This window comes from Stegodyphus dumicola, chromosome 4 (genome assembly GCF_044657685.1).
Source record: "Stegodyphus dumicola isolate Sdum_Otavi_A_Nest chromosome 4, ASM4465768v1".
NCBI classification, from domain to species: domain Eukaryota; kingdom Metazoa; phylum Arthropoda; class Arachnida; order Araneae; family Eresidae; genus Stegodyphus; species Stegodyphus dumicola.
Window position 1 is genome coordinate 242,188,614 of NC_140771.1, and position 25,630 is coordinate 242,214,243.

At 33.0% G+C, this 25,630-nt stretch overlaps 1 protein-coding gene across 1 annotated transcript in view; it reads left to right on the forward strand.

Moving 5' to 3' along the window:
* The window catches only part of LOC118193460 (transformation/transcription domain-associated protein-like), a 215,737-nt gene that overhangs the window by 172,115 nt on the left and 17,992 nt on the right, over positions 1–25,630 (forward strand). Inside the window, 10 exon segments of the mRNA XM_035364554.2 lie at positions 2,194–2,287; positions 3,050–3,296; positions 3,652–3,750; positions 3,845–3,987; positions 5,304–5,611; positions 14,372–14,461; positions 14,941–15,034; positions 19,709–19,816; positions 23,123–23,347; positions 24,354–24,569. Coding sequence (XP_035220445.2) covers positions 2,194–2,287; positions 3,050–3,296; positions 3,652–3,750; positions 3,845–3,987; positions 5,304–5,611; positions 14,372–14,461; positions 14,941–15,034; positions 19,709–19,816; positions 23,123–23,347; positions 24,354–24,569 — 1,624 coding nt within the window.

Genomic DNA, 25,630 nt, shown 5'->3' on the forward strand with positions numbered 1-25,630 from the left:
CTGTATGCCTTTGTAAAACAAAGGCTGATTGGGATGAGGACACGAACACAGTGGTCATTTGCTTCAAGAGTGAAGTGGGATTCATCGCTGAACACTATACGATGCCAGTGAGATGGCTACCTTGATGATCGGCTGCGATGCCACTCCAGACGACTTCGCCGATGTTGTGGGGTCAAAGGTAAACGTCTTAAAGGTCTCTGTGAGTGTAACCCCACCTCAGACAAGCACCGTGAGATGGTGGACGATACCACGAGAGGTATGGATGTGGCTGTAGTGCGTTGAATAGTCAACAATGATACCGTTGGGATAGTTTGGGCCTGGCGAACAATCATCCTGTCTTACTTCACGTTTGTGCTCCTTGGCCTTCCACAGCTTTCATTTCGTCAGCAGTTTCCTTGTAGCAACCATTGCTGACAACATCTTTCCACAGCTGTGTCTATATGCTGCAGGAGGAGGCCTATTGCTTGGTATAACCACCCAGCTTCACGCAACCCTACAATGCGACAACCTTCGAAGTCGTTTAGTTGTCTGTAAGGTCTTCGATATCGTCGTAATGGAATCGTTAGTCACTTATTTACAGAATTAATTACAGTGGCAGCAACAAAAAAAAAAGATAAATTTCCCCCTCTGTTACTGGTTTTACACTTTGTGAATTGTGCACTAGAAATGCATGCTCTGATCGCAATTCTGTTCATTTGCCTTGAAACTTCGATCATTTGCATATTTGATCAAGATTGTGTACCAAATTTTGTCACAATTACGAAAGTCTGTCTTGATGCTTCGATTTTTTTGCAAAAGAGTGTATATAAGTTACATACAGTTTTTTCCCTAATAAAACATCCATTATTGTTTCCTGTGGATGACAAAAGCTGTCTTAATTCAAGAAAATTACTGTTATTTCAACATGTTATACATATCGATACAATACGACTTTGTATTTTTTTAATAATAGTTTTAATCTTTAATTTGATTGTAAATAGTAAAAAAAAAAGTCTGTCTTTAAATATACAGCCTTAGCATTCTGTAACTGTGTACTCTCCTAAACCGATGACAGCTCTTCAGCTCAAGGATTCTTCTAAGTGATACTATGTGCCATCTATTTTGATTTGGTAAGCATTGAAATAAAACCCAGAATTTCTGAAGTTTGTGGGGAAACATATTTTGTACAAAGAACGTGTTGGGGTTTTGTAATGGCATTATGTGACAACAAGCCATTATTTGCATTTCAGAAAAAAGTTGATCATATCGAATAATATACTAATAATTTACATTTTTTTCTTGCTTCTTCTGACGATAAATAGTCCACCAGCAGTTAAGTAGTAGAAGGATTGAATACCAAAAGTTTGGTCTAGAGTTCAAATTCAGTGAACAGGCTGACTGCATAAGCGTTTTCGTGGGTTTCTCCATGTGTAATGTGCATAGATGCCAGTTTTTCTTAGAAAGTCCTCCACAAGTGCATTCCTCCAGTTAATAGCTATCAAATGCTTTACCATAATTAAATAAAACAAACCAAAACAAACTGAGAAAAATAAGTCAGATTGATTAGTTAGTTTGTAACGTATCTAAAATATGTATAAAAATAATTTTAGACATTTGAATGTTTAAAACTCAAAATATTAATTTACTTTCATTTAATGAAAATTTGTTCCTTTTCTGTAGAGAGATTGTAATATTAACTCATCAGATTTGTATTTTAATGATAATTGTCAGTATTTGGTTTAATATTTACTAAAACATGTAGTAAAGTTTTTTATTTAAATAAATGCTATTAGTTTGAATCATTGTATTTTATGTCTTGCAACCTAAATTAATTCTTTGGCTGTTACTTCATCTGTTTTGTTTTGATATTATTTTGTCCATATTCAAAATGTATGTAATATAAAAAGTAAATGGTGTCTTACTTTTTTTTTTTTTTTTATTAATGTCATTTACTGTACTGCAAAAATAAGCATCTTTTTAGAACTGTAAATTTTCTGGTGAAGTGATTAAATACTTTAAAATGCTGTAAAAAAATGTGTGTTTTAGAAATGACATTGTTGCATTGACTTATTGACTTAAGATGTTTAATGAAATCCGTTAAATTTTAAATGTGTGAGAAGCTTTTCACTGTCAGGAGCTTGCAAAATTATATCATAAAACTAAAAACTAATTTGTATTGCTTTAGATTCTCATAAATTTATGTATTGTTTTTAGTCGTAATATTTCTTTGGGAGTCTCAGCTATTACATGTTTTCTCCATGCTTGTCGACATCAGAATGAAAGCAAATCAAGAAAATATCTAGCAAAGGTAAGTTTTTTTCGGTTCTAAATGAATTGTTTTGCAGATTATCTGTTGTATAATTGTATGAATTAATGAAAGTCATCGAGAACTGATGTTAATGTATGCGTGTTTTCTAAAAACTGTATTAGTGAATTTTTCTTAGCCAATCTTCAATATTTTTACATTTCTGTGCACCATAATTTAGCAAATATTGATGAAGGTTTTGTTCAAAAAATTTTACATAATTATTTAAAAATGAGGGAAATGTTTTTGATAATTGGGTCAAAAATCCCATCTGCTGAACAAAAGGAAGTTCAAGCAATTGTTTTCACTAATATTTCTCAAAATATTGAAAATAGCACACATACCAAAAAAAAAGTTGTAATTTGCAGAACCATGTTCCTTCTCTCCTCGCACCAGAGCTCATGTAGAATGGATACCTAAAGATAGATGATATCTTTGTAGTAGATTGGTTAATTAAATCTAACAAAAGGAGGAGTTTCGCTGTTCTTTATAAATGAGTGAGAAGAAAAGAATCGGAAAGTGTAAAAAAAGAGCTAATGGATTCTTCACCATGACAGTGCATCTGTCCCTAAACATTCATTTATTTCTTAACAGTGCTGTGCTGAATTTATGTAATATATATATATATATATATATATATATAATCATTCTTCATTTCGTATGACATTTAGAGTTGTATGAGAAAAACAAGTAATGTGTGCATGGCAAAATTCATATGCATTAGTTAAATAGTACTATAGTAATTATTTGAATTTATTTTTGAAGGTACTTTGGCTTTTGACATATGATGATGAGCATTCTCAGCTGACTGAAGCTGTTGATAAAAATAGTGTTGGTGTCCCACCGTTGCAATGGCTTCCTTGGGTACCTCAGTTATTAACATGTCTTGTGCGTGGTGAAGGACGTCTCATGTTAAACATTATAAGTCAGGTTGGAAGAGCTTTCCCTCAAGCGGTGTATTTCCCAATAAGGACATTGTACTTAATTCTAAAAATTGAGCAGAGAGAAAAATGTAAGACTTTTTGTTTAAAATTTGATATTAATATTTCTATATATGAGCTTTGTATGAATATAGTGTTTTTGTAAGAGGAAAAATAAAATATTTTATGGTTTCAATGTGTAATTAATATTTTTATTTGTTAGCTGCCACTGTTACATATTGCTGGTTAAATATGAGTCTTAAGTTTTATATTCAGTTTTTCTTCTGTTCTGTGCTGCATTCTACTTTCAAATTATCTTTTTCTTCTTTACTCTTACTTTCTATCTCTTTTTAGTTATTTTTTCTTGTAATGTAAATTTGGTTTATCAACAGAGATTTTCTATATTTTGGTAAATGTAAGAATATGATGTTTATTTTCATGTTGTAGATAAAAGTAGTAATGCTCATGCAGTTTCACAGACTGGAGGTGTTCCGTCAACACCATCAAGTCCTGCAGTTTCTTTATCTGAATCATCTGGTGGAAATGGTACTAAACTTTACATCTGAGTAATACAAGTGAATTTCCTTAATTCAGATAAGGTGTTTAAGCTATATATATATATTTTTCTTCCTTATTTTAGAGTTTTCTACTGCCAGTACACAGCCAACAGAATCAGCACCCATCAGAGCCACTCAGCCAATGTGGCGGTGCAGTCGCATCATGCATATGCAACGAGATATCCATCCGTCCATACTATCTTGTTTAGAAGGAATTGTTGACCAAGTAATAAACTTTCTTCTTTTAACAGAAATTATAGGTTTTATTTATTAGTATTATCAGTTTAAAATGTTTGCTACTATACTATATTATACCCTAATGCATTTCCATTGTGGACAAATTTGTCCATAGTGTGATTAAAATGGAGCCTATGCAAATAGATCAAAACTAATAATTAGTTCACTTGAAATTTAAGTATTAAGATGATTTAAGTATTAAGACTATAAGGATACTAGAAAGCCCAGTGGTGAAACGAAATGACCGCTGTTTTAGATATTATAAATTGTAAAATGATTTGTGCAAAAGTGTCTGCTAATTCAAACTGAATTACCCAGGGCAGGCAGCGAGGACACACCTTTTCTTACTGCCACACGGAGTTTACCCCTTCTACTTGCTTAAAGTAAAGTGCAATGAAGGAAACCACTGGCGGTACATTTCAAGAGCTACCGCTAGCTCAATAAAAAGGTGATTTAAATAATGAAATGTTAATTCACATGTCGAAGATCTCTTTGTACACGACATTTCTTGTGTAGATCCTTCCATCATTTTTAAGCTCGCCTTGCAGAGGACCATCCATTATTTTTAATTTTGCGTCCATTCTTTCACGAACTCTTGAACAGGCAACATAAAGTTGACCGTGTCCACTTTATGTTGCGGTTCAGAGGTTCAAGAGGTTCAGGTAAAAAAATGCCAACGTGCTTAAGCATTTGGCCCTGAGACTTATTGATGGTCACAGCAAAGGCAAGTTTTACAGGAAATTGCCTATGTCTCAATTGAAGCAGCAACCCTGTGCCATGGCAACTTCACCCCATTGGCTAGTACAGTTATGCAAGCAACCAATAAACTATCGGCGACAAACAGACACTTAAACTGCATATAATAAAGATATTTATTTATTTCATTTTATTTGTTTTTCATCATTGCCGGTTGCATATTTCCGAATTCTATTATATATAGATGTTAAATTTATTTATTAAATTTAAATGCACGTGCTCTTTTATTTTTAATTTTTCTGGCTTAGCTTTCTTATAATATTCGTCACGCGCTGCACTGCACGAGGAATAAAACAATTTACAGTTACGCAAGCAGCCAATAAACTATCGGCGACAAACACTTAAGCTGCATATATATAAGATGTATTAAGACTTTAGACATTAATTTTGGCACATGTTAATTATTTATTTTATTCAGAGATTGAATGCTTATTTGCTTGATAATTTTTAATAATATTTTAAAGTTTAAATAGTTGTTGTCAGAATGAGTGTTGGTTCTATATAGTTTAAAAAAAATTAAATTATTAAAGAATTTATATATTTTTCTAGATGGTTTGGTTTCGTGAAAATGTATATGAAGAAGTTCTAAGGCAGTTACGGCAAGCTTTGGCCAAGTGTTATTCTGTAGCATATGAAAATGCTACTGCTGTGTCTGAAGCAACTGTTACACCTCATACCCTGAACTTTGTAAAAAAACTTGTTTCAACATTCGGGATTGGAGTAGAAAATGTTTCTAGTGTATCTACTACTATATCAACTTCTGTGTCAGAGTCTTTAGCAAGGAGAGCTCAAGCTACTGCCCAGGATCCTGTGTTTCAAAAGATGAAAGGGCAGTTTACTGCAGATTTTGATTTTAGGTATTCAATTAATTTTCTCTTTCTTTAAAATATTTGATTGCAGGTTTTGATGCATTTGGAGATAAGCATGGTGAATTGAGTGTAAGGGGGGAAAAATTAAATATTCAACAAAGGGCTAAATGCACAATTAGAATTTTTATCTGCATTTTCCCATCACAATAAATTTTGCAAAAGACTCCTTTGAATTGTAGTAAAGTTCTGGTTGACTGATATGGCAACATATCCAAAAATCATTCTCATATTTTCTGCCATCTTTAATATTTTTTTAAATCAGCCCTTTTAATAGTTTTATTTTTAAAGATAAATGCATATTTTTCATTGAAAATAAGTGATCTCAGCATGCCAATATGTTACTCAAATAGGCTTCACTCTAATTAATTTGAATAAATGATGCTGTCTCATATATCATAAAAAAATTAAGAGTGACATTTTAACAAAATAGTAATTAAATAACTGTAGGCAAATAGCATACTGGGTTCAGCATGTTTATGACATCAGAATTATAGATGTTTAATATATGCCTATTTAAATGTGAGGGATCTATCATTTTGACAAGTCAGTAGTTATAATGTTAGTTGGGAGACTCCAGTGACTAGTACTGCAAGATATTGGCTGTTGCATTGTAAATAGCATTATTAGTGGACACATCCCACTAACTTTATATGAAACATACTCAGTCTAATTTTAAAACAATGCCCATATAATATATATAATAGTATGTAGAATTTAAGGTAGTCATCAGGTAGTGGAGTTTGCATCTGTGTGTCTTTGCTCTCTAAATGAAACTTCCATTTTATCTGTACAGTATAAAACTTAACTAAGCAGTTTAAAATGGATGACAGAAAATAAAATTGTGCATAAATTTAGTATTGCATTAGTTAAATCGTTGATGATACAGTAGTTATTTCATAATAAATGTCTCTCATCAACATCCCAAGTAATTAATGGAATTAGCCATTGCAAAATGGGCTAAATTCATTATGCAAGGCACCATTGCATTTACAACTTAGTGTATTAATAAGTAGAGCAAAATATTTTAATATATTCTATTTTTATCACTTGCCAAATATCCATACTTCTGTCATATTGCATGATAGTATTTAATGGTAAGAATATAAAGGAACATATGCTAAAGTAATTTTAATAATATCTATTAATGCCTTAAGTAGTGCAAAAGATTTTAATGTGTCCTATTTGTAGCACTTGTCAAATATTTTTACCCGTTATATCACATATAGGATGGAATGTTAAGAATCTGAATAAGCATATGTTAGAGTAATATATCAAAATTTATTTTAAACCGTTTAAATTGAATAATTTTAAAATGGATGTATTTCAGATTAAATGAAAAATGGTGTTGCTAATTCTCATTAGAATTCATTGAACCATCATATTCGCCAAATTCTTTAAGGAAAAACGCAACTGAGTCATTTGAGAATCCTTTTCCCTCCTCTTCCCTAAATATATTATCTTTAATTTTTATGTTGTATATTTAATTATTGCAGTTGCAAGGTAATAGTGGTGAAATTTCAAAGGGGGGTGGGAAGGCCGAAATCGATTTTAATGCATTGCTTTCTTTCTTTGCCAGGAGGAGTCCAAAATGAAATTATTCAAAAAATTGTATTGAGGAAATGAAATAATTATATAATTTCAAAAATGATATCACTACATGAGAGGCATTTTGTGATGTTTTTACTATATTAATGTAAAATGATCAACTGATATGATACTGTTGCCATAGTAATGCCATCTTGAACAAACTTTAATAAATAATTAATAAAATTGAATTGTGTGTTAATAAAACTGAATGTGTATCATTTAGGGCTGAAATTATATTTCATTATTTCATAGCTATTTCTTTTTATATTTTTGTGCATAAATAGAGTTTTTAGGCAGTAGATGGGTTGGAAGGATAGTTTTTACTTAATCAAGCATTATTTTTCTATTTTTAGGACATTAAAAAACTGTAAACTGTACTTAAAATTTGTTGTGTTATGGGGGAAAAAATATTTTCATAGTTTATACAATCATATCTCATTTTACAAACTCTTGTTTTACAAAATCTCAGAATTATAAATTCATCTTTCAGAAATCGTCCATATGTTTTCACTTAAAATAAAATTATTAATGGCTTAATTTTGTTGCCATAGTAATGATGTCTTGAAAGAACAAATTGAATAAATAATTGGGCTAATTAATAGTATGAAATTCAACTTTTAAAATTAATTGGGAATTAGTTTGTTTTTGTAGTTTTGTCTGACACTTTTTTATAATTTTTTTTTATTTTCTCCTGCATGTTATTTGTGTATTTAAAAGGATTTTTGTATACCTTACTTTTGTATACTTTACTTTGTATACCTTTTGTTATGAAGAAAGATTTTACATACCTTTGTATTTTAAAATGTGTAACTATTTGTTTTACGTATATAATGATTATATTTGTCATATTCTAGCTCATTTACCGTGTTCTACTTCAGAACATTTTGTGTACAATTTTTATCAACATTTATTTTGTATCTTATGTGAATTAACCAATTATTATGATATAAGGCTTTACTATAATTTCTTCTTTCTATATTCGTTACTAGAATGCAAATTAGGTTTTTGTTTTTAAACTGAGGATTTTGAATCTCTAAATTAGAGTTTCTGCCAATTGTGTCTTGTTGTTAGTATTCTCACCACCTAGTTATATTCCAGCTTTATTATCTCTCTAGCCAATGTTTTAAAATACGCATCAATAAAATATCTGAGCCGGCTTAAATTAGTCTATTTTATGTATAGTCTTAAACTTTGTTTCTGTTTTTGAATTTAATTTTGTTATGGAATTTTAAATATCCACAAATAGTGGAAGTTTCATCTGTATGGCAAGTTCCACTTGTCCTGTTACATTTAAAGACTAAATAAAAAGTTTATTTTAGCCATCTGTAGTATTTTGTGACCAGTTGTTTAAGACATAACAATAACAATTAGGCTAATAGGGTCTGCTCTCCCACTTCCCTTTATTCCATTTATAGTAACTGTGCCTGAGAGCATATTCGGTTTTACTTGAATCTTCATTGCAGGTTCAACTCAGTCTTCATTTAGTTTATATAAGTAAATAGGTAAATAGTAGCTAATATTTGTTATTAGTGAACAGTTTTGGTCATTGAGATTAATTTTTAGACAGATTCACAAATATATATTTCTTTGTATTTAATGGATTTAATGTTCAGGATCTTGTTTCTGTTCTAGAATGTTAAAAAATATTTGCATTCATTGGCTTTATAAATTATTTTGATCTGTAATATACTACTGAAAATAAAAATTCAAGTTTTTGCTGCATCTTATTTCTCCGAAGATACAAATAAAAAATGCAGCAGTATTTCTTAAGAACTTTTATGTGATAACTCTGCAGCGGCAGCGCCAAACAGGTGATACGGACTTAAAAACTGTACAGAAAAGCACCAATTGGCGAAACAGTAAACCCGTTTGGCAAACCTACAGGGTGACGGAGAGAGAAGATTTTTCCCCGGCAGTCAAGTGGAACTACTTCAACAAATGTGTGCGTCTCTGTTTTCGCCGAGATATGTAAACTTGTGTACTCGCATCTGTACTGTGCTCTGAATTTCTTAAGCCGTTATAATGTACCCGGCAACTGTTACTTTTCCTTATTAAATTTGATTATTAATTGTAACATGTCTATCTTAACTAAGATTTCGGCTTTCCTAGTTAATGTTAGGGATATTTTCGTATGCACGTGTTACTCACACGTACATCATTGGTGACCCTGTCCCTCGCTCCTTCTGTTTTGATCCCTAATGACTATCTGTCTCAATCTTTGTTAAAAAACTAAAAATATGCCTTATTTTGATGCCAATGCTCTTCCTTATGACTGATAAAGGCTCAACCCTATTTATTTCCTCCTCATTTTATCGTACGGATTACACGTGGTTTATCACACTTAAGGAGGACTTACAGGTATGTGGTCAAATTTTTTTAATTATCTGTGATTGGTCTTAATTATGTTTTTGTGATATGTTTTGCTCTAAAATTATAGTTTTAATTTAATTGATTGTTTAAAATTGATCTTTGGGTAATATTCGTGCTCACACTTTTATTGAGATATTGAATGTCTTCATTATTTTATTCTAAATTGATACTGTTTTGATAAGGTATAGTGCAAAACATTAAGTTTACGATTTACGATATATTTATAATTGGCAACCATGCCAGGATCGGAAGGCCAAACCAACGAGGAATCGAATATGGCGGTTCAGGAGCCACAAATCTCACACGTGGCAGTTAAAATTCCCCCTTTATGGAAAAATAATGTTAAACTTTGGTTTATTCAAGTTGAAAGTAACTTTGCTTTAGCGAAGATTAGTAGCGATAGTACAAAATACAACCACGTGGTTTCTTCGATAGACCCTGAAACTCTTTCCGCAGTATCAGATACTTTATTTAATCCCCCAGCGACGGCTAAATATGATGCCCTTAAAGCTAGGTTAATAGTAGAATTCTCAGATTCGGAAAGCGAGCAAATACGCAGACGTATTTCTGAATTGCATTTAGGGGACGACAAACCATCTCACTTATTGAGAAAAATGAGAGAATTAGGTGGAAACTGTATAACTGACGAATTTTTAAAATCATTATGGCTGCAAAGGTTACCTTCCGAGGTGCATGCCATTTTATCTATAAGTTCGGAATCCTTAGACAATTTAGCAAAAATGGCTGATAAGATAGCTGAAGTGCGCACGGCAACGAACAACAACGTGTTTGCGGTCCAGGCAGCTTCGGCGAGTCCCCCCAGAAACCCTAACGATTCTGGTGCCCCCCTCGAGGAGCTTAAGGCCTTAAGGAGTGAAATCTCTGCCCTAAGTAAACAAGTCGAGCGACTCTCCCGCGGAAAAACGAGGAATAATTTCCCCCGGGATCAACATAACAAAGCACGTAGTTTTCCGCATGGGCATTCCCGAGAGCGTGTGAACAATTATTGTTATTTTCATTCGCGATTCAGTAATAATGCATGAAAATGTCGAGCACCTTGTTCCTTTTCGCAGAACACTACGGCCCAGGAAAACTAGTAGTAGCGGCTGTCGATCGAAATTCATGGGCAGTCGCGCATTCATGTCGTTTACATGTTTACGATAACAGATTAAATTTAAACTTTTTGATTGATTCAGGCTCGGATGTTTCATGTGTGACACCGACTTCTAAGTTTAAGAAAATGCATCCTGATTCGCTTCAATTATTTGCCGCGAATAATTCCAGAATTTCTACGTATGGAACAAAATTGTTAACTGTGAATTTAGGACTTAGACGAAACTTTTCTTGGAAGTTTTTAATCGCCGATGTACCAGTGCCTATAATAGGAGCCGATTTTTTAAGGCATTTTGATCTTTTAATCGATTTAAAACGAGGTAGGCTTATCGATAATACTACGAATTAACTCGTATTGGTTCTCTTTCCGATTCTAAAAATTATTTTTCGGTAAAGTTAATATCTGGTGATTCACTATATCACAGAATCTTGAAAGACTTTCCGGAAGTACTGAAGTTAAAATCCGATTTGGGTAGAGTAAAGCATAGTACGGTTCATTACATCGAAACAAACGGTCCTCCTGTGCACAGTAAACCGCGTAGGTTAAGCCCTAAGTTATACGAAGCAGTAAAAAAAGAATTTCAATTTATGATGGATCAAGGTATTTGTAGACCATCAAAATCAGCATGGTCATCACCTCTTCATGTAGTTTCTAAAAGTTCGGGCGACATACGGCCAGTAGGAGACTACCGAAAACTAAACGCGTGCACCGAACCCGACAGATACCCTATCCCGCATTTACAAGACTTTAATAATACGCTTAGCGGAAAGACAATTTTTTCAAAAAATTGATATCGTTCAGGCATATCATCATATACCAGTCCATCCAGATCATATACCGAAAACTGCAGTTTGCACCCCATTTGGTCTTTTCGAATTTCCGTTTTTAAATTTCGGACTGTGCGGAGCAGCTCAAACCTTTCAAAGGTTTATGAACGAAATTCTTGGAGATCTAAAATTCGCCTACGTCTACTTAGATGATATTTTGATATTTAGTGATACGGAAGATGAGCATAAATCTCACCTACGTACTGTTTTTGAAAGATTAACTTCATATGGATTGACAATTAACGCTTCGAAATGTGTTTTCGGCGTTCCGGAAATATCTTTTTTAGGCCATATAATCAATAAAGATGGTACCAAGCCTCTGACGAACAAAGTGGAACCGATACTTAACTACCCACTTCCTAAAATGGTAAAAGATTTGCAGAGATTTTTAGGATTTTTAAATTTTTACCGTCGATTTTTACCCAACGTAGCCCAGAATCAAATACATTTAACTTCGTATTTAAAAGGGACTAAGAAAAATGATAAGACAATCCTGAATTTGTCTGAGGAAGCGCGGAGTGAATTTTAAAAGTGCAAACAGCTAATCGCTAATGCTGTTCTTTTGGCACACCCGAAGAAAGATGCCCAGTTGGTTTTACAGGTTGATGCGTCAGACTTCGCGATCGGTGGAATGCTATCACAAATAGTTGATAGAAATTTACAGCCTCTCGCATTTTTCTCACGAAAGCTTTCGCAGGCGGAAAGGAACTATAGTGCGTATGATCGAGAGCTATTGGCAGCTTATGCTGCTATTAGGCATTTTAAGCATATGTTGGAAGCACGGAACTTTTCTTTAATCACCGATCACAAACCGCTCACGTATGCATTCCGACAGCGTTTGGATAAGTGTTCACCTCGTCAGGCTAGGCAGTTAGACTTTATCTCACAATTCACCACTGAAATTCGCCATATAAAAGGTTCGGAGAATATCGCTGCCAACGTACTTTCGCGTATAGAAGCAATAAGCATGCCTAACCCTATCGACTATGAGGAAATCGCTAAAATGCAAGAAATCGACCCAGAATTACAAACATTGCTTAAAGAGTCAAAAGTTCTACATCTCAAAAAAGTTACCTTACCGAATTGTAGCTTACTGATATATTGCGATGTGTCAACAGGTAACGCCCGTCCTTACATTCCTCCGGCATTCCGTGAGAAAGTTTTTGCCACCTTGCACAATTTGTCTCACCCCGGCATTCGCGCATCAACAAAGTTAGTATGTTCACGGTTTGTTTGGTCTTCCATCCGCAAAGATTGCGCGAAATGGGCACGGCAGTGCATTCCGTGCCAGAAAGCAAAAGTAAGCAGGCATACTAGAACCCCGTTAATGAAGTTTCCAGACCAATCACAGAGGTTTGATCACGTCCACCTTGACCTTGTTGGTCCCCTACCTCCTTCTCAAAATAATTATTACTGTCTAACTAGATGGCCCGAAGCAGTACCCTTACCAGACATAACAGCACACACAGTAGCACAGGCTTTCTATGACCACTGGATTACTCGATTTGGTTGTCCGACTGTTATTACTACCGACCAAGGGCGACAGTTTGAAAGCGGCTTATTTCGAGCCCTTTCCCAATTATTGGGAATCAAGAGGATCAGGACGTCTCTGTACCACCCACAGGCGAATGGACTGATCGAGGAGTTCCAGTGACTGGGTGGCTGCCCTTCCAACGCTGCTGATGGGTTTCCGCGCCGCTCTCAAAGAGGACATAGGAGCAACCACTTCTGAACTGGTGTATGGAAAGACTATCCGTCTCCCAGGAGAATTTTTCAATCCGACACCTCCGGATGCGTCCCCCAAACAGTTTGTGGAGGATTTAAAATCTCACTTTGCCAGTGTCCGCCCGACCACGACTTCTAGCCACGGCCAGGGAACATGTTTCATTCATCCACGCCTTCACAAGTCCACATATGTGTTTGTTCGACACGATGGAGTTAGAAAACCACTTCAAGCTCCTTATGATGGAACATTTAAGGTGCTAGAAAGACGAGATAAAACGTTTGATCTCGAAATAAAAGGGACTACGCAAACGATCTCCATAGATAGACTGAAACCCGCTTTTGTAACCATGGACTCTTCTCAAGTTGCTTCCAAGAGTGTGAAAAAAACTTCGGACAATTGTATCACCCGTTCTGGACGATTAATCCGACCCCCGCATCGGTATGTCACATTTCGTTGACACTGCGGAGGGAGTATGCAGCGGCAGCGCCAAACAGGAGATACGGACTTAAAAACTGTACAGAAAAGCGCCAATTGGCGAAACAGTAAACCCGTTTGGCAAACCTACAGGCTGACGGAGAGAGATTTTTCCCCGGCAGTCAAGTGGAACTACTTCAACAAATGTGTGCGTCTCTGTTTTCGCCGAGATATGTAAACTTGTGTACTCGCATCTGTACTGTGCTCTGAATTTCTTAAGCCGTTATAATGTACCCGGCAACTGTTACTTTTCCTTATTAAATTTGATTATTAATTGTAACATGTCTATCTTAACTAAGATTTCGGCTTTCCTAGTTAATGTTAGGGATATTTTCGTATGCACGTGTTACTCACACGTACATCAACTCCACTCCATTCTCCTTCTCTGTTATCTGAGAGTGTACTACTAAATTATGGGCATTAAAATATCTTATGAAGACCTAAACACTATTCTCAAGCATAATTTTTTATATCATTTATTTACATTAAAATATCCTAAAGTTAGGTGTTTCAGTATTCAATTTTCTATCTCTCTATGTATAAAGCCTTACAAACGATGAATAATTATATGTACTTCGAAAGTATTTAATGTTAAATATATTAATATTTCAATGTCTGTGCATCACATGTAATTTATCTTTTCCTTTAAGTGCACCTGGGGCAATGAAGCTTCAGAACCTAATAAATAAACTGAAGAAATGGATCAAGATACTTGAAGGGAAAACAAAGCTTTTGCATAAGTACGTTTGTACTAAAATTTAGATTTTTTGTTTAATTTTTTGTTAACAGGCCTGTATAGTTTTCATTTACAGAGATAGTAGTAATATATTATTTTGAAAGTAAATACTAAGTAAAACTGGATGAATACATATTCAGTTTGATTTAATGTTTTAAGGGTTAAATGTTTGATGAAGAAGTAATAATTTAAAATAAAAATTTTATTTTTAAACATGTTTATCTTTTATTAATATATATAATTTTATATATATATGTATATGAAGGAAAAGCTGAACTGTAAAACCACACAGTGATTTTAAAAAAGAATACATTTATTTAAAATAATTCAGAATTTGTTGTTCTAAAGTAAAGTTCTAAGTAAAGCATCTTAATCTTCATTTGTCTCAAATAAGACTATAATATAGTCTGTAGTATAAAACTGTATAGTCCATATTATGTGCTTTGTCCATTCTGGTAACCTAATCGAATGTTTCTCATGCAGATCATTCCTTATTGAGGAAAAATGTAGATTTCTAAACAATTTTGCTCAGCAGACTGCGGATATTGAAATTCCAGGAGAGTTTCTTTTACCCAGAGTAATTTTTTTTCCTTTCACTTTTTAGATCTTTAAAAGCTGTTACATATATTTGTGTTTATTTTACAAGTATTCCCATTTCAGGATAATGTTTTTATACTGAAAATTTAGCACCATTTTAAAAGCATAAAAGAGTAACACCAACCATTGTTCTGTTTCTGAATTAGCACTATTTAAAACTTTAAAAAAATTAAATATTAATATCTTAAGAAATTTTGGAATTCTGTGTAATGTATTATTGTTTTAAGTGATTATTATCTTGATTATTTTAAATATTTAGCTTAACAGAATTTTTTGAAATGGAAAGAGTTTTTATCTCTTGTGAAATATTTAAGTTACATTTCAGCAAAATTTTATTCATTTTTTATAACAGTATTGGAAATGATTAGAAATAATATAATAAATATAATATTTGCAGAATTGTGGACATAGCATTTAAAATTAACATAAATATCTATGAAAAAATTACCAGGCCTGTTTTGATAAGTGAAGTTGGCTGTACTCTTGTATGTGCCCTAAATTCACCAAATGTGGCGATATGTGTTCTACGCTGGTTTTTGGCGTGATTGCATGTTGTATGGCAACCCTGTTGACGTTGAAAAATCTTTGCTGGAGTGGTTTAATTGCTCATTGGTTCGTGTCGTGCATGTTTTGAAATGGCCTATGTTGCAATGATGATTTCAGTTGCATATTTTAGATTGTGTGGAAAGTAAATTTAGTATTAAGGTACAATGTTGGAGTTGTTAACGAGTCTTTTGTTCACGGCTGTGTTTATGAGGATTGAAGTGTATTTTTGGAATTTCTGTGGCACTTTTAAAACGGAGTCGCTGCTATGAGAACTCAGACGAAGAACGGCGTTTCTGATAGTTGTTATGTGGATTTGCAGTCAAATGGTTGCTGGTAACGTATGTGGCTGTCAGTGGAGTTAAGTATGTGACTGTCAGTGGAGTTTGGTTTTCGTGTAGTATGTTAACTTTGGAGGAAGTTTTTATCGTTACTTTCGAAATTTTGAATCTCAGAAAGACATGTGATATAGCAAAATCGTGGCACTTTTGTTCAGAGACGTTGTGTGACTGGCAAAATTTTATTCAGGAGTGTATTATGGTAAGTGCATTTCATTTTACTGTTTTTATTTTGTAGAATGTTATGTTCATTGTTTTTTTACTATGAATTTCTGTTGTTATTGTTGTTTTTTGAATTGTTTGCAATTTAGTTTAGTTTATTTGATTGATTTGTGCGCAATGCCTAGATTGCGCAATTCATAGATTTTTTTTTAAGTTTGAACAGAATACTGTGTACATGGTATTCTTTGAAATTTATTGTTGTTATGTTAATTTATTGAAGCGTAGTTCGTAGATTCCTTCACTGCCTAGAATGTGCAATTCGTAGATGTTTTTTGAAGTTAAAGCGTATCGCTGTGTCCATGGATTCTTGTCAAATATTTTTGGTTAGAAACTTTACATTTTTGCTATCTAAATTTTTTGTTTTTGTTTCAGATTTTTAGCTTAAATCGTGTCTTTTAAACGTGGTTTTTGCATGTGCAAAAACTGCGTTTTTAGAGACATTTTTGGCTTAAAATTCGAAATGTAGACAAAAAATTTAGGTAGTAATATGGCGGCGTGGAGTTTCTCGCCAAAAATGTTTGGTGAGAAATTTGGCGACCTGAGGGGGGAGTGTATATAAGAGTAGTTCCATGAAGTCTTGTAATAATAGTAATAAAAGATAATAAGATTACTATATACTAATTTAAAATTAAAATACTGAAAATTGGGACATAAAACAGTGATATTAGAGGAAAGGAAAGTTCCAAATAAATGATAAGTAAAACTAGATGCCACAATCAAAATTTAAACAAGAAGTCATGAATCAAAATTGGAACAGGAACTCATGGATCAAAATTGAAACAGGAATGCTGAAGTAAATCTAATTCTTCATGTGTTAATTTCCTTTTATCTGGAGTTTTACCTAAAAGTTGAGATAATTTAAAATGTTTATTTTTATATTGCATCATTTTATAAACCTCTTTATTAGAAAAGATGTTTGCAAAACAAAATCTCACCTGTGGCTAATTTATAAAGTCTCAAAAAACTTTGTCCTAAATTCAGTTCTTGATGAATATTGAAGAGATTGATTATGTAAAAGGTTGCTGTAGTATTTCCTATGTGATATAAATTTGACTCTTCCCTCAGGAAGTCTTCTGTGGAGGTATATTTGTGATTGATGGCTAGCTTTTGGTAGCTTTATCTTTTCAATAAACTATGAAGCATTAAATAAACAAAATAAATATAAAAATTAATCACAGTGAGGAAATAGTTAGGAAATCAGCTTGTGTAATTATCTGGGCATTTGGAAGATGACATTTAACAAATAATAGTCAACAACATGCATAAGATACAGCTCAAAACAAACTTCTCTGTGGAAAAAATGTTTTTTCATAGAAAAGCTCAGAAACCCATTTTCATGTTTATTTAAACCCGCCATAAAAAAGATAGACAAACTTGGTCACTGTATATGCAATTCTCTTTTTGGTAATATGGTTGACTATTCTTTAGCCAAAATTATTTAGAAATTTGCTCATTTGTTTAATTAGCTTCTTATTCATCAAAATGCAATGGTTTAATTTCATGTTTTACACTCTTCACTGTTCATCTTTTATAAATATTTAAATTGTTGTTTCCATTGTGATATTTTCTAAATAGATAGCATTTATATGTATCATTATCATCTGTCATCTTTTAATATAACTTTGCGCATCTATTTATAAGCTGAATGTTAGAAAATGTCAAGTCAAATATTTTTTAATTACTATTGCTTTTATATGTTTTATAAAATTACTTTAAACAAAAAAGGTCTATATAATCTGAATATTCTTGTAGATATTATGAGATATTTCTGCATTTCATAACTAAATGCAGAAAATATTAATAAATTGCTTTAAGAAAGATATGTTTTATTTTTAAAATATGAAGGAGAAGTTTTGATCATATCTTTTAATTGGTAAAATATTTTTTTACAAAAAAAAAAATTATATATATATATATATATATATATATATATATATATATATATATACATATACATATACACACGTTTGTGAAAATTGCAACACCATGAAGGACTTACGCGAGTGAGCTGAAATTTTCAGGAAATGCAAAGTAACGCATGATATGCAAATGATTAGAATTGCAAATCCGTAGCGCATGCGTATGCTGAGCAGCGCCCTCTGAACGGCTGATGGATCCGAATAAATAGACAGCTGTAGCGAGGCGTGTACGGTTATCGGTGGTTATCTGCTAGTGGTAAACGTTAACTCAATCTGTACTTATGCCTCGTCGACGAAAGAGAGCGAGATTTGAACAACTTACAGAGTTTGAACGAGGGAGAATCATCGGCCTTCGTGAAGCTGGATTGTCGTGTATCGTGCAGTAGCCGCCTCTCGTGTGCAGCGTAACAGCAGCACAGTGATGCGCGTTTGGAAGCAGTGGACGGACGAGTGTCGGACAACTCGGAAATCCGGGAGTGGACCCCGAAATGTGACGGCAGCTCGCGATGATAGACACCTGGTCCGCATGGTGCGGACGGACCGTACAGCTTCCTCTAGACAATTGGCAGCACTGTGGTCAATAGCTACAGGTGTTTCATTGTGTGCTTCATCAATTCGTAGACGTCTGCTGCAGTGTGGACTGCGCGCACGGACTCCTTTATACAGGATCCCCCTAACGCACGACCATCGCCGCCTGCGGCTACAATGGGCCAATCAGCATAGAGACTGGTGTGCTGATTGGCAGTATGTCGTGTTTTCTGACGAATCCCGCTTTAATTTGTGGTACCATGATGGCCGCATTCGTGTCAGACGCTATGCCGGTGAACGGCACCTTTCGGAGTGCATTATCGAACGCCACAGTGGACGAACACCCGGAGTTATGGTCTGGGGCGCCATAGCATATCATAGACGATCTCAATTGCTACGAATTGTGGGCAATCTGAACAGCAACCGGTATATCCGTGAAGTTCTACAGCCCGAAGCTGTTCCCTTCCTTCAAAGCTTGCCAGGCGCTGTATTTCAACAGGACAATGCACGCCCTCATACTGCTCGGATTGTTAAATCCTTCTTTGCAGTGCAGCAGGTACAGCTTCTTCCTTGGCCTGCATGTTCCCCGGATATGTCGCCAATTGAACATGTGTGGGATGTCATTGGTCGGCGTCTTGCTCGTGATCCTCGTCCTGTTGCGTCTGCAGACGAACTTTGGGTACGCGTACAAACGATATGAAATGCTCTTCCTCAGTCAGACATTCAAACTTTGTTTCACTCCATGTCACGTCGTGTAGCAGCACTTATTGCGGCGCGTGGTGGCCACACAAAATACTGATTCTGATCTCTTGTTCTTGTTTGTTTGCTTTGAACATTTAATCATTTATTTGTACCGCTACCACTCAACTGTGTATTAAATTGCATTCAATTATGACGATTCCTTCTTGGTGTTGCAATTTTCACAAACGTGAGTGTGTGTATATATATATATATAAATTAATTTATGCTTTTAGTTAGACTTTAAAAATGGAAAATTATGAATATCTGCTTAGCTTCTGTAATAAGCTAGCATTAAGTACAAAATTAAATTAATATCCTGTATGTTAAATCAAACTTATATAAACCTTTATTGTCTGATTTCAGCATAATCATTATTTTGTTCGGATATCAAGATTCATGCCAAGAGTTGACATTGTGCAGAAGCATAATACTGCTGCTCGGAGATTGTATATTAAAGGACATAATGGAAAGGTAATAAAAGTTTATGATAAATTGTATTAAAATTTTTTCATTATGAAGTGTTTGAGAAATTGATGTATTAATTTAGAAGTCAAACAACAAAAATCAGCATTATATTTTCAAATTTTCACAAGACTAGTTTCGATGGTTTTACCAAACCTTCATCCTCAGCTGATGGTTCAGTAAAACCAGATAAGATAAGAGTGGCTGGACAGGAGTTAACACCTGTTCAGCCATTCTTTCTTATCTTACCTTATCACTTTATATTATCTCATTGATTTGCAATTTGGCAACTTAGGATGATTTTTTTTTTTTTTTTTTTTTTTTTTTTTTTTTTTTTTTTTTTTGTTAAAGCCATCAAAACTAATCCTGTAAAAATTTGCAAATATCAGTGAAAAATTTTTAAGTCATATTCCATTGAAACAGCAATATAAGACTTGAACAAAAGGAAAAAAGAAAATGAATAAACACTACAGAAAGCTGAATAAGTGATAAGTTAAAAATTTCTTTTAATTAAAGTTCATAAAACTGAAAGAGCAAAATTTCTCATGAAATCTTCATCAGAGTATAGTGCTCAAGAAATGTAAAATTTATAGTCTGTTTCTAAACCAATCAATGAATAATTTGGCAAGGCCAAATAGTTTAATAGTGCTTAAATAATAAATTTTTAGATTAAATTGTTAAGTATCCACTCAACCCTAACAGGCTGTGAATATGAGGAAACAGCGCTTAGCTCAGTACTTCTGTAAGTGTTTAAAAAAAGGGGGTGGACCAAAGGAAGCAAATTATCAAAATATACATAAAATTCCAGCCAAGGTGCTCTTGAAAATAGGGCAAGAAGTATAGATAGCCAGTAATGGATGTTATATATGGAGCGTTTTATGGGATACAAATGCAGTTCATCAAAAACATTAAATACGATTCATTAAAAACATAAATTTGGGATAGCAGAGTAAGGTGAAAACCCTTAAACTAAGGCCAGCATACAGGCTGAAAAATGCTAACTCTTGAGCAGATGGTGGACTCTGAATTATTTGCTTTTGTAAAAGTCCTTATTCAAAGGGGAAATTAAAAAAAATAAATTATATAAGTAAAACTTTAAAATAAACCAAGCAATAAGAAATGTCTTGTAGAAACGAAAAAAAATATCTGGTGCCTAGTAGTAGTATCAAGTTAGGAAAAAAAAAGTAATTATTAATGATGGGTAATTAATGTCAAATTAAAAACAATAATAATTAATTTTTGATGTTACATGTATATAATAAATTAAAAACGGCAATAGTCCTATCAAAAACTCCCATTAAGTAAAAATTGAAATGACAGTTGCAAGTCATTATCATTTGCAATCAGCTTAGTCATTAAAGGACCAAATCCTGAAAGTACAAAATATAAAAATAAAGAAATTAAAAATTTGAAAAGAATTTTTAAGTATTGTTAAAGGAAAAAAATGGAATCGGTAAGAAAATTTGTCTTTCAAGCACCAGCTAATAGTTGTGGAAAAGCAAATTCAGTTGAGATGCAAAAATTTTTAATGCAAATTAAATGAAAATTTATCCATATTACAGAAAATGACCAAAAAATGAAGAATTGATAATGCTGATTCATCAGGAGGAATTGGCTTATTTCACTCTCTTCCCAATACCTCAGACATTGTATTTCGTCCTTGTCATGCATATGTAATTTAAAAATTTTTATACATAAGTTTTCAAAGCTCCAAATTTAGCTAACCCATATACATGTCAAGAATTCCCCTAAATGATATAAAACAATTTAGAAATGTAAAAAAGGTAGAACAATACGCAGGTATCAAATCAGTAATGAGATCAAAAACATTTAAAAAGCGTGAAAATAAAATAATAAATTAGGCCACAAAATTTGTAAAAGCTTCAATAAACTTACTTCAGTTCAGTGTACAGCTGTAACTAGTTGTAACTAATAACAAATGTATATTTTTTTTTTTTTTTTTTTTTTTTTTTTTTTTTATTCCAAAGGGCAGGCATGCTAATCTATAGTTGCCAGATTTAGAAAAATTGTAAAATTATTATTATTAAGCAGGTGAAAAATGGTAATTAGCTATGGCATGGCTAGACAGTGTGACAAGCTATTAATTCAAAAAAGTACTGCAATTGTGACTTAAGAAAATTCTTGGTTCTTAGTTAATAAAAGCACAGAAGCCAGAAATCGAGGATATTTTACATTTTTACATCATATTATTTTATATTTGTATAAATCTTCCAGTCTAAGCCATCCAACTTTACCCTCCTTATTAAATTTTTCAGATAAAGCCTTCACATCTTCTATACTAAAAGAATAAAATTTAAAATTAATGCCTCCTTTTTTGAGAAAAAAAATTAATAAATTTAGAAGGAAATTTGTTATCCTTGAGAGTGCTACTTAGTAAGGAGATTTCATTTTTAATATCTTGAATGTCTGTACAAATATTCCTTATCCTCTTAATTTGACTGATAAAGGCTATTACTTTTTTAGAAATATTGGAGTTCCAACTGATTAACTTAAAAGTTGTGAACTTAAATTCTCTTCTTTTGTTAAAAACCTTAATAGTGCAATGATTAATAGTTTGTAAGTCAAGATAGTCTATAAAATGTTGATCAGTATTAGTAGGATTAAGTGTGAGAATGCTAGAATAGATTTTTAATCTGTCTATTGCATTATTATTATTGAAAGTAATAATATCTATGTATTTGTAGGTGTTGGCAAACAGTTTTAATTCTCGTTCTTTTAATCATAGTTGAAATTTATACTCTTGTGTAAACGGAAATAAAAATCAAAATCTGTATTGAGTTGTTAGAGCCCATTGGGAATTCCTCTGACCTGTAGAAAAATATTACGCTACTTAGTAAAGTTATTGAATACAGTATAAAGTCCGTAATCCGGACGTCCATTATCCGGAATTATCTATAATCCGGACCTCAAAGCCACAAACTTACGCATGCGCGTAATGCGATTACGGATCCGCGTTTAATGCGCACGTCCGTTACACATGCGCGTAAAGTGTTTGTCCATGTGTGCTTCCAATAGAAAGTAACAGAGAGGTTATTAAAAATGAAAAAATTTCGATTGACAAGTTAGTCGGACTTGTCACAGCAATTACAGGACTTGAACAGTGGGACTTTGTAAATGAACAAGAAATTATGTCTGTTTATAGAATTGAAGAGAAAGTAGATGTTTTGGATCTTAACATTGAAATAAAATAGTTTGAAAGATTAAGATCTGTTTTTGTTTTAAAAAAATTATGTATTTACAATATGTTTATTGCCCTCCCTTTTTTTTTGTGAAAAGTTTCGTTTGTTCTTACAGATATATCCATACTTAGTAGTTAATGATGCCTGTTTAAGTGATGCAAGGAAAGAAGAACGTGTGCTGCAGCTATTAAGAATGTTGAATCATTACCTTGGGAAGCAAAAGGAAACTTCTAAACGTTTCCTGAATTTTACTGTACCTAGAGTAGTTCCAATTAGTCCACAGTTGAGGCTAGTAGAAGATAATGAGTCATCCATCTCCTTGCTTGATATTTATAAACAAGTATATTATTTTCTTCTTCTGTATTGTAAAAATTTGTTGAAATCTAGAAGTGTAAGCAGAAGTATATGCTTAAAATATAAATTTAATTAGTATAATAAATTGCAGCATTTTTTTTTCTTATTAATTGCCTTAAATGTTTTATCATGTAATTTGTCAAGTTTTTTTGTTTCAGTCTTGTATTTGTAGTTTCCTTTCAATAGCACTAAAAAGTATTTTGTCAACTTGTGGTTAATGTATATACAGTCTTAATATCATACATGCCATTGTTCTGTAAGTGGTTAGTACACCCAGTTACCAATTGGAAGATTCATTTAAACCTGAGTGCACAGGTGATTTTTTTTTCCAATGTTTTCTCACATTGAAAAACCTGATAGTCTCTTGTAGTGACACCCAAACTAAAAATGTATTGAGTGTAATGTACCATCACATGCATTTAGCTTTCTGGGTCTCATGCCTCTTTTTGCTCATTTTGTTAATATGTTATAATACAGTAATTATATCTCAATTTCCCATGTACGACCTTATGAAGTAAGTAGTAGCATGTACTGCTAGTAATAGAAAGATTCATGGGACATATCCCAGTAAGGAGGCACAATTAATTTTCATGGTTTTGGGCTTCAAAAAATAATGGTTCTCTACAAATTATGTAAATAACTTTTTAGAGCAGTATAGTTTGACTTAAACTTCTTTAACGCCCTCCCCCCCCCCACAAAAAAAAGAGTGTTTGGGGTGATCTTTTAAAATGAATTGTTTCAAATTCTGTAACAAGTCATACTTATATTTCTCTTCACGTATCCATTAATATCCTGTAATTATGGGGAAAATGGATGAGAACTATTATCAAACAATTGTACATGCATTTTATTTTGTTTAGATTTCAATATGTATACGTTTTTAAATCAGACTAAATGCATATTTTGCATAGTCTGTGCCAATTATATACTGTGATAATTATGTAACTGAATTGCACATAATTTGTATTAATAAATTAATTTTAAATTTGCAGCGTTGTGCGAAGAAGGGCATGGAATATGATGCTCCATTAACAAGATTTTATGAAAGACTTGCAACAGTGCAGTCACGTGGTTCACAAGCTAGTCATCAAGTCTTACGCGATATCTTAAAAGATGTATTAAGTATCATGGTATCAAGAACTTTGCTGAAGGAGTGGGCTGAACATACATATCCATCAGCTACTGATTATTGGATATTTAGAAAACAAGTCAGTAATAGATAAAATATAATTTTATTGCTATAGATAAGTGTTTTATTCTTAATCAGTGTTTGTTATAAAATACTGTTACAAAATTTCAGGCCATAACGTTGTTATCGATTTTCATTATCAGCATTATCCAGTTACTCTCCTGTTGTTTATGCAAGCATTAAGAAATCATACACTGAAATGGTGTCAATATATATATGTGTGTGTTTTTATTCTGTCATACATATTTAAAAGTTCATTTTTCTAATTCCCAGGTTCTTGACACAAGCTAGCCCAAATAACCATCTGGTGCTTTCCTTAATTAACCGATCTTTAATTACAGTGGTACTTTGGTATACATCATTAATCTGTTCCCGATCTTTGGATGTATACCAAAAATGTTGATAGTATGTTGAATTTTTCCAGAAAGGAATAAAGAGAAAATAATTTATCCATTCTTATTTTTAAAAAATCCTGTTATTATAACATTGCTTAATAATAAAATACAAATGCAGTGGGTGAAATATATATTCTATGTAAATGAAGCACTGCACAAAATAACTGTACATAGATGATGTTCTGCTATCCAGTTCAAAACTGATTTTTCAACATGCTCTAATGTCTCTCATCTTTGTTTGGTAATTGATATCCCCCTCTTTCCAGTGTTACATGATTTAATAGCAGGTTTGTTTTTGCATTCATAGATGCCTCATACGTGGCATTCGGTATACAGTAGCCAAATCCCAGACACACATGTCCTCTTCATACTTTTCTTTTTCATTTCCATGGTGATTCTAACAAAACTCTTTGTTGACTCTTCTCATTAACTTTCCTAAAACTCAATTGTGAGTAAATTTACAAAACATTTACGAAAAAGCATAAAAATTGTTTGAAAATTCAGAATTATAAGGCAAGTTATGTACTGAATAATAATGCCACTCATGGGCAAGTGTAAGGTTGTGCCAAAGTATGAAAAGCAAAAATTTTTGCATCCAGACAGGACTTATTACCAGTTTGGACATATTTCAGAGACCACTGTTTGAACACAATATCGTTCAGCACATGAGAAGCAGTTACTCAAT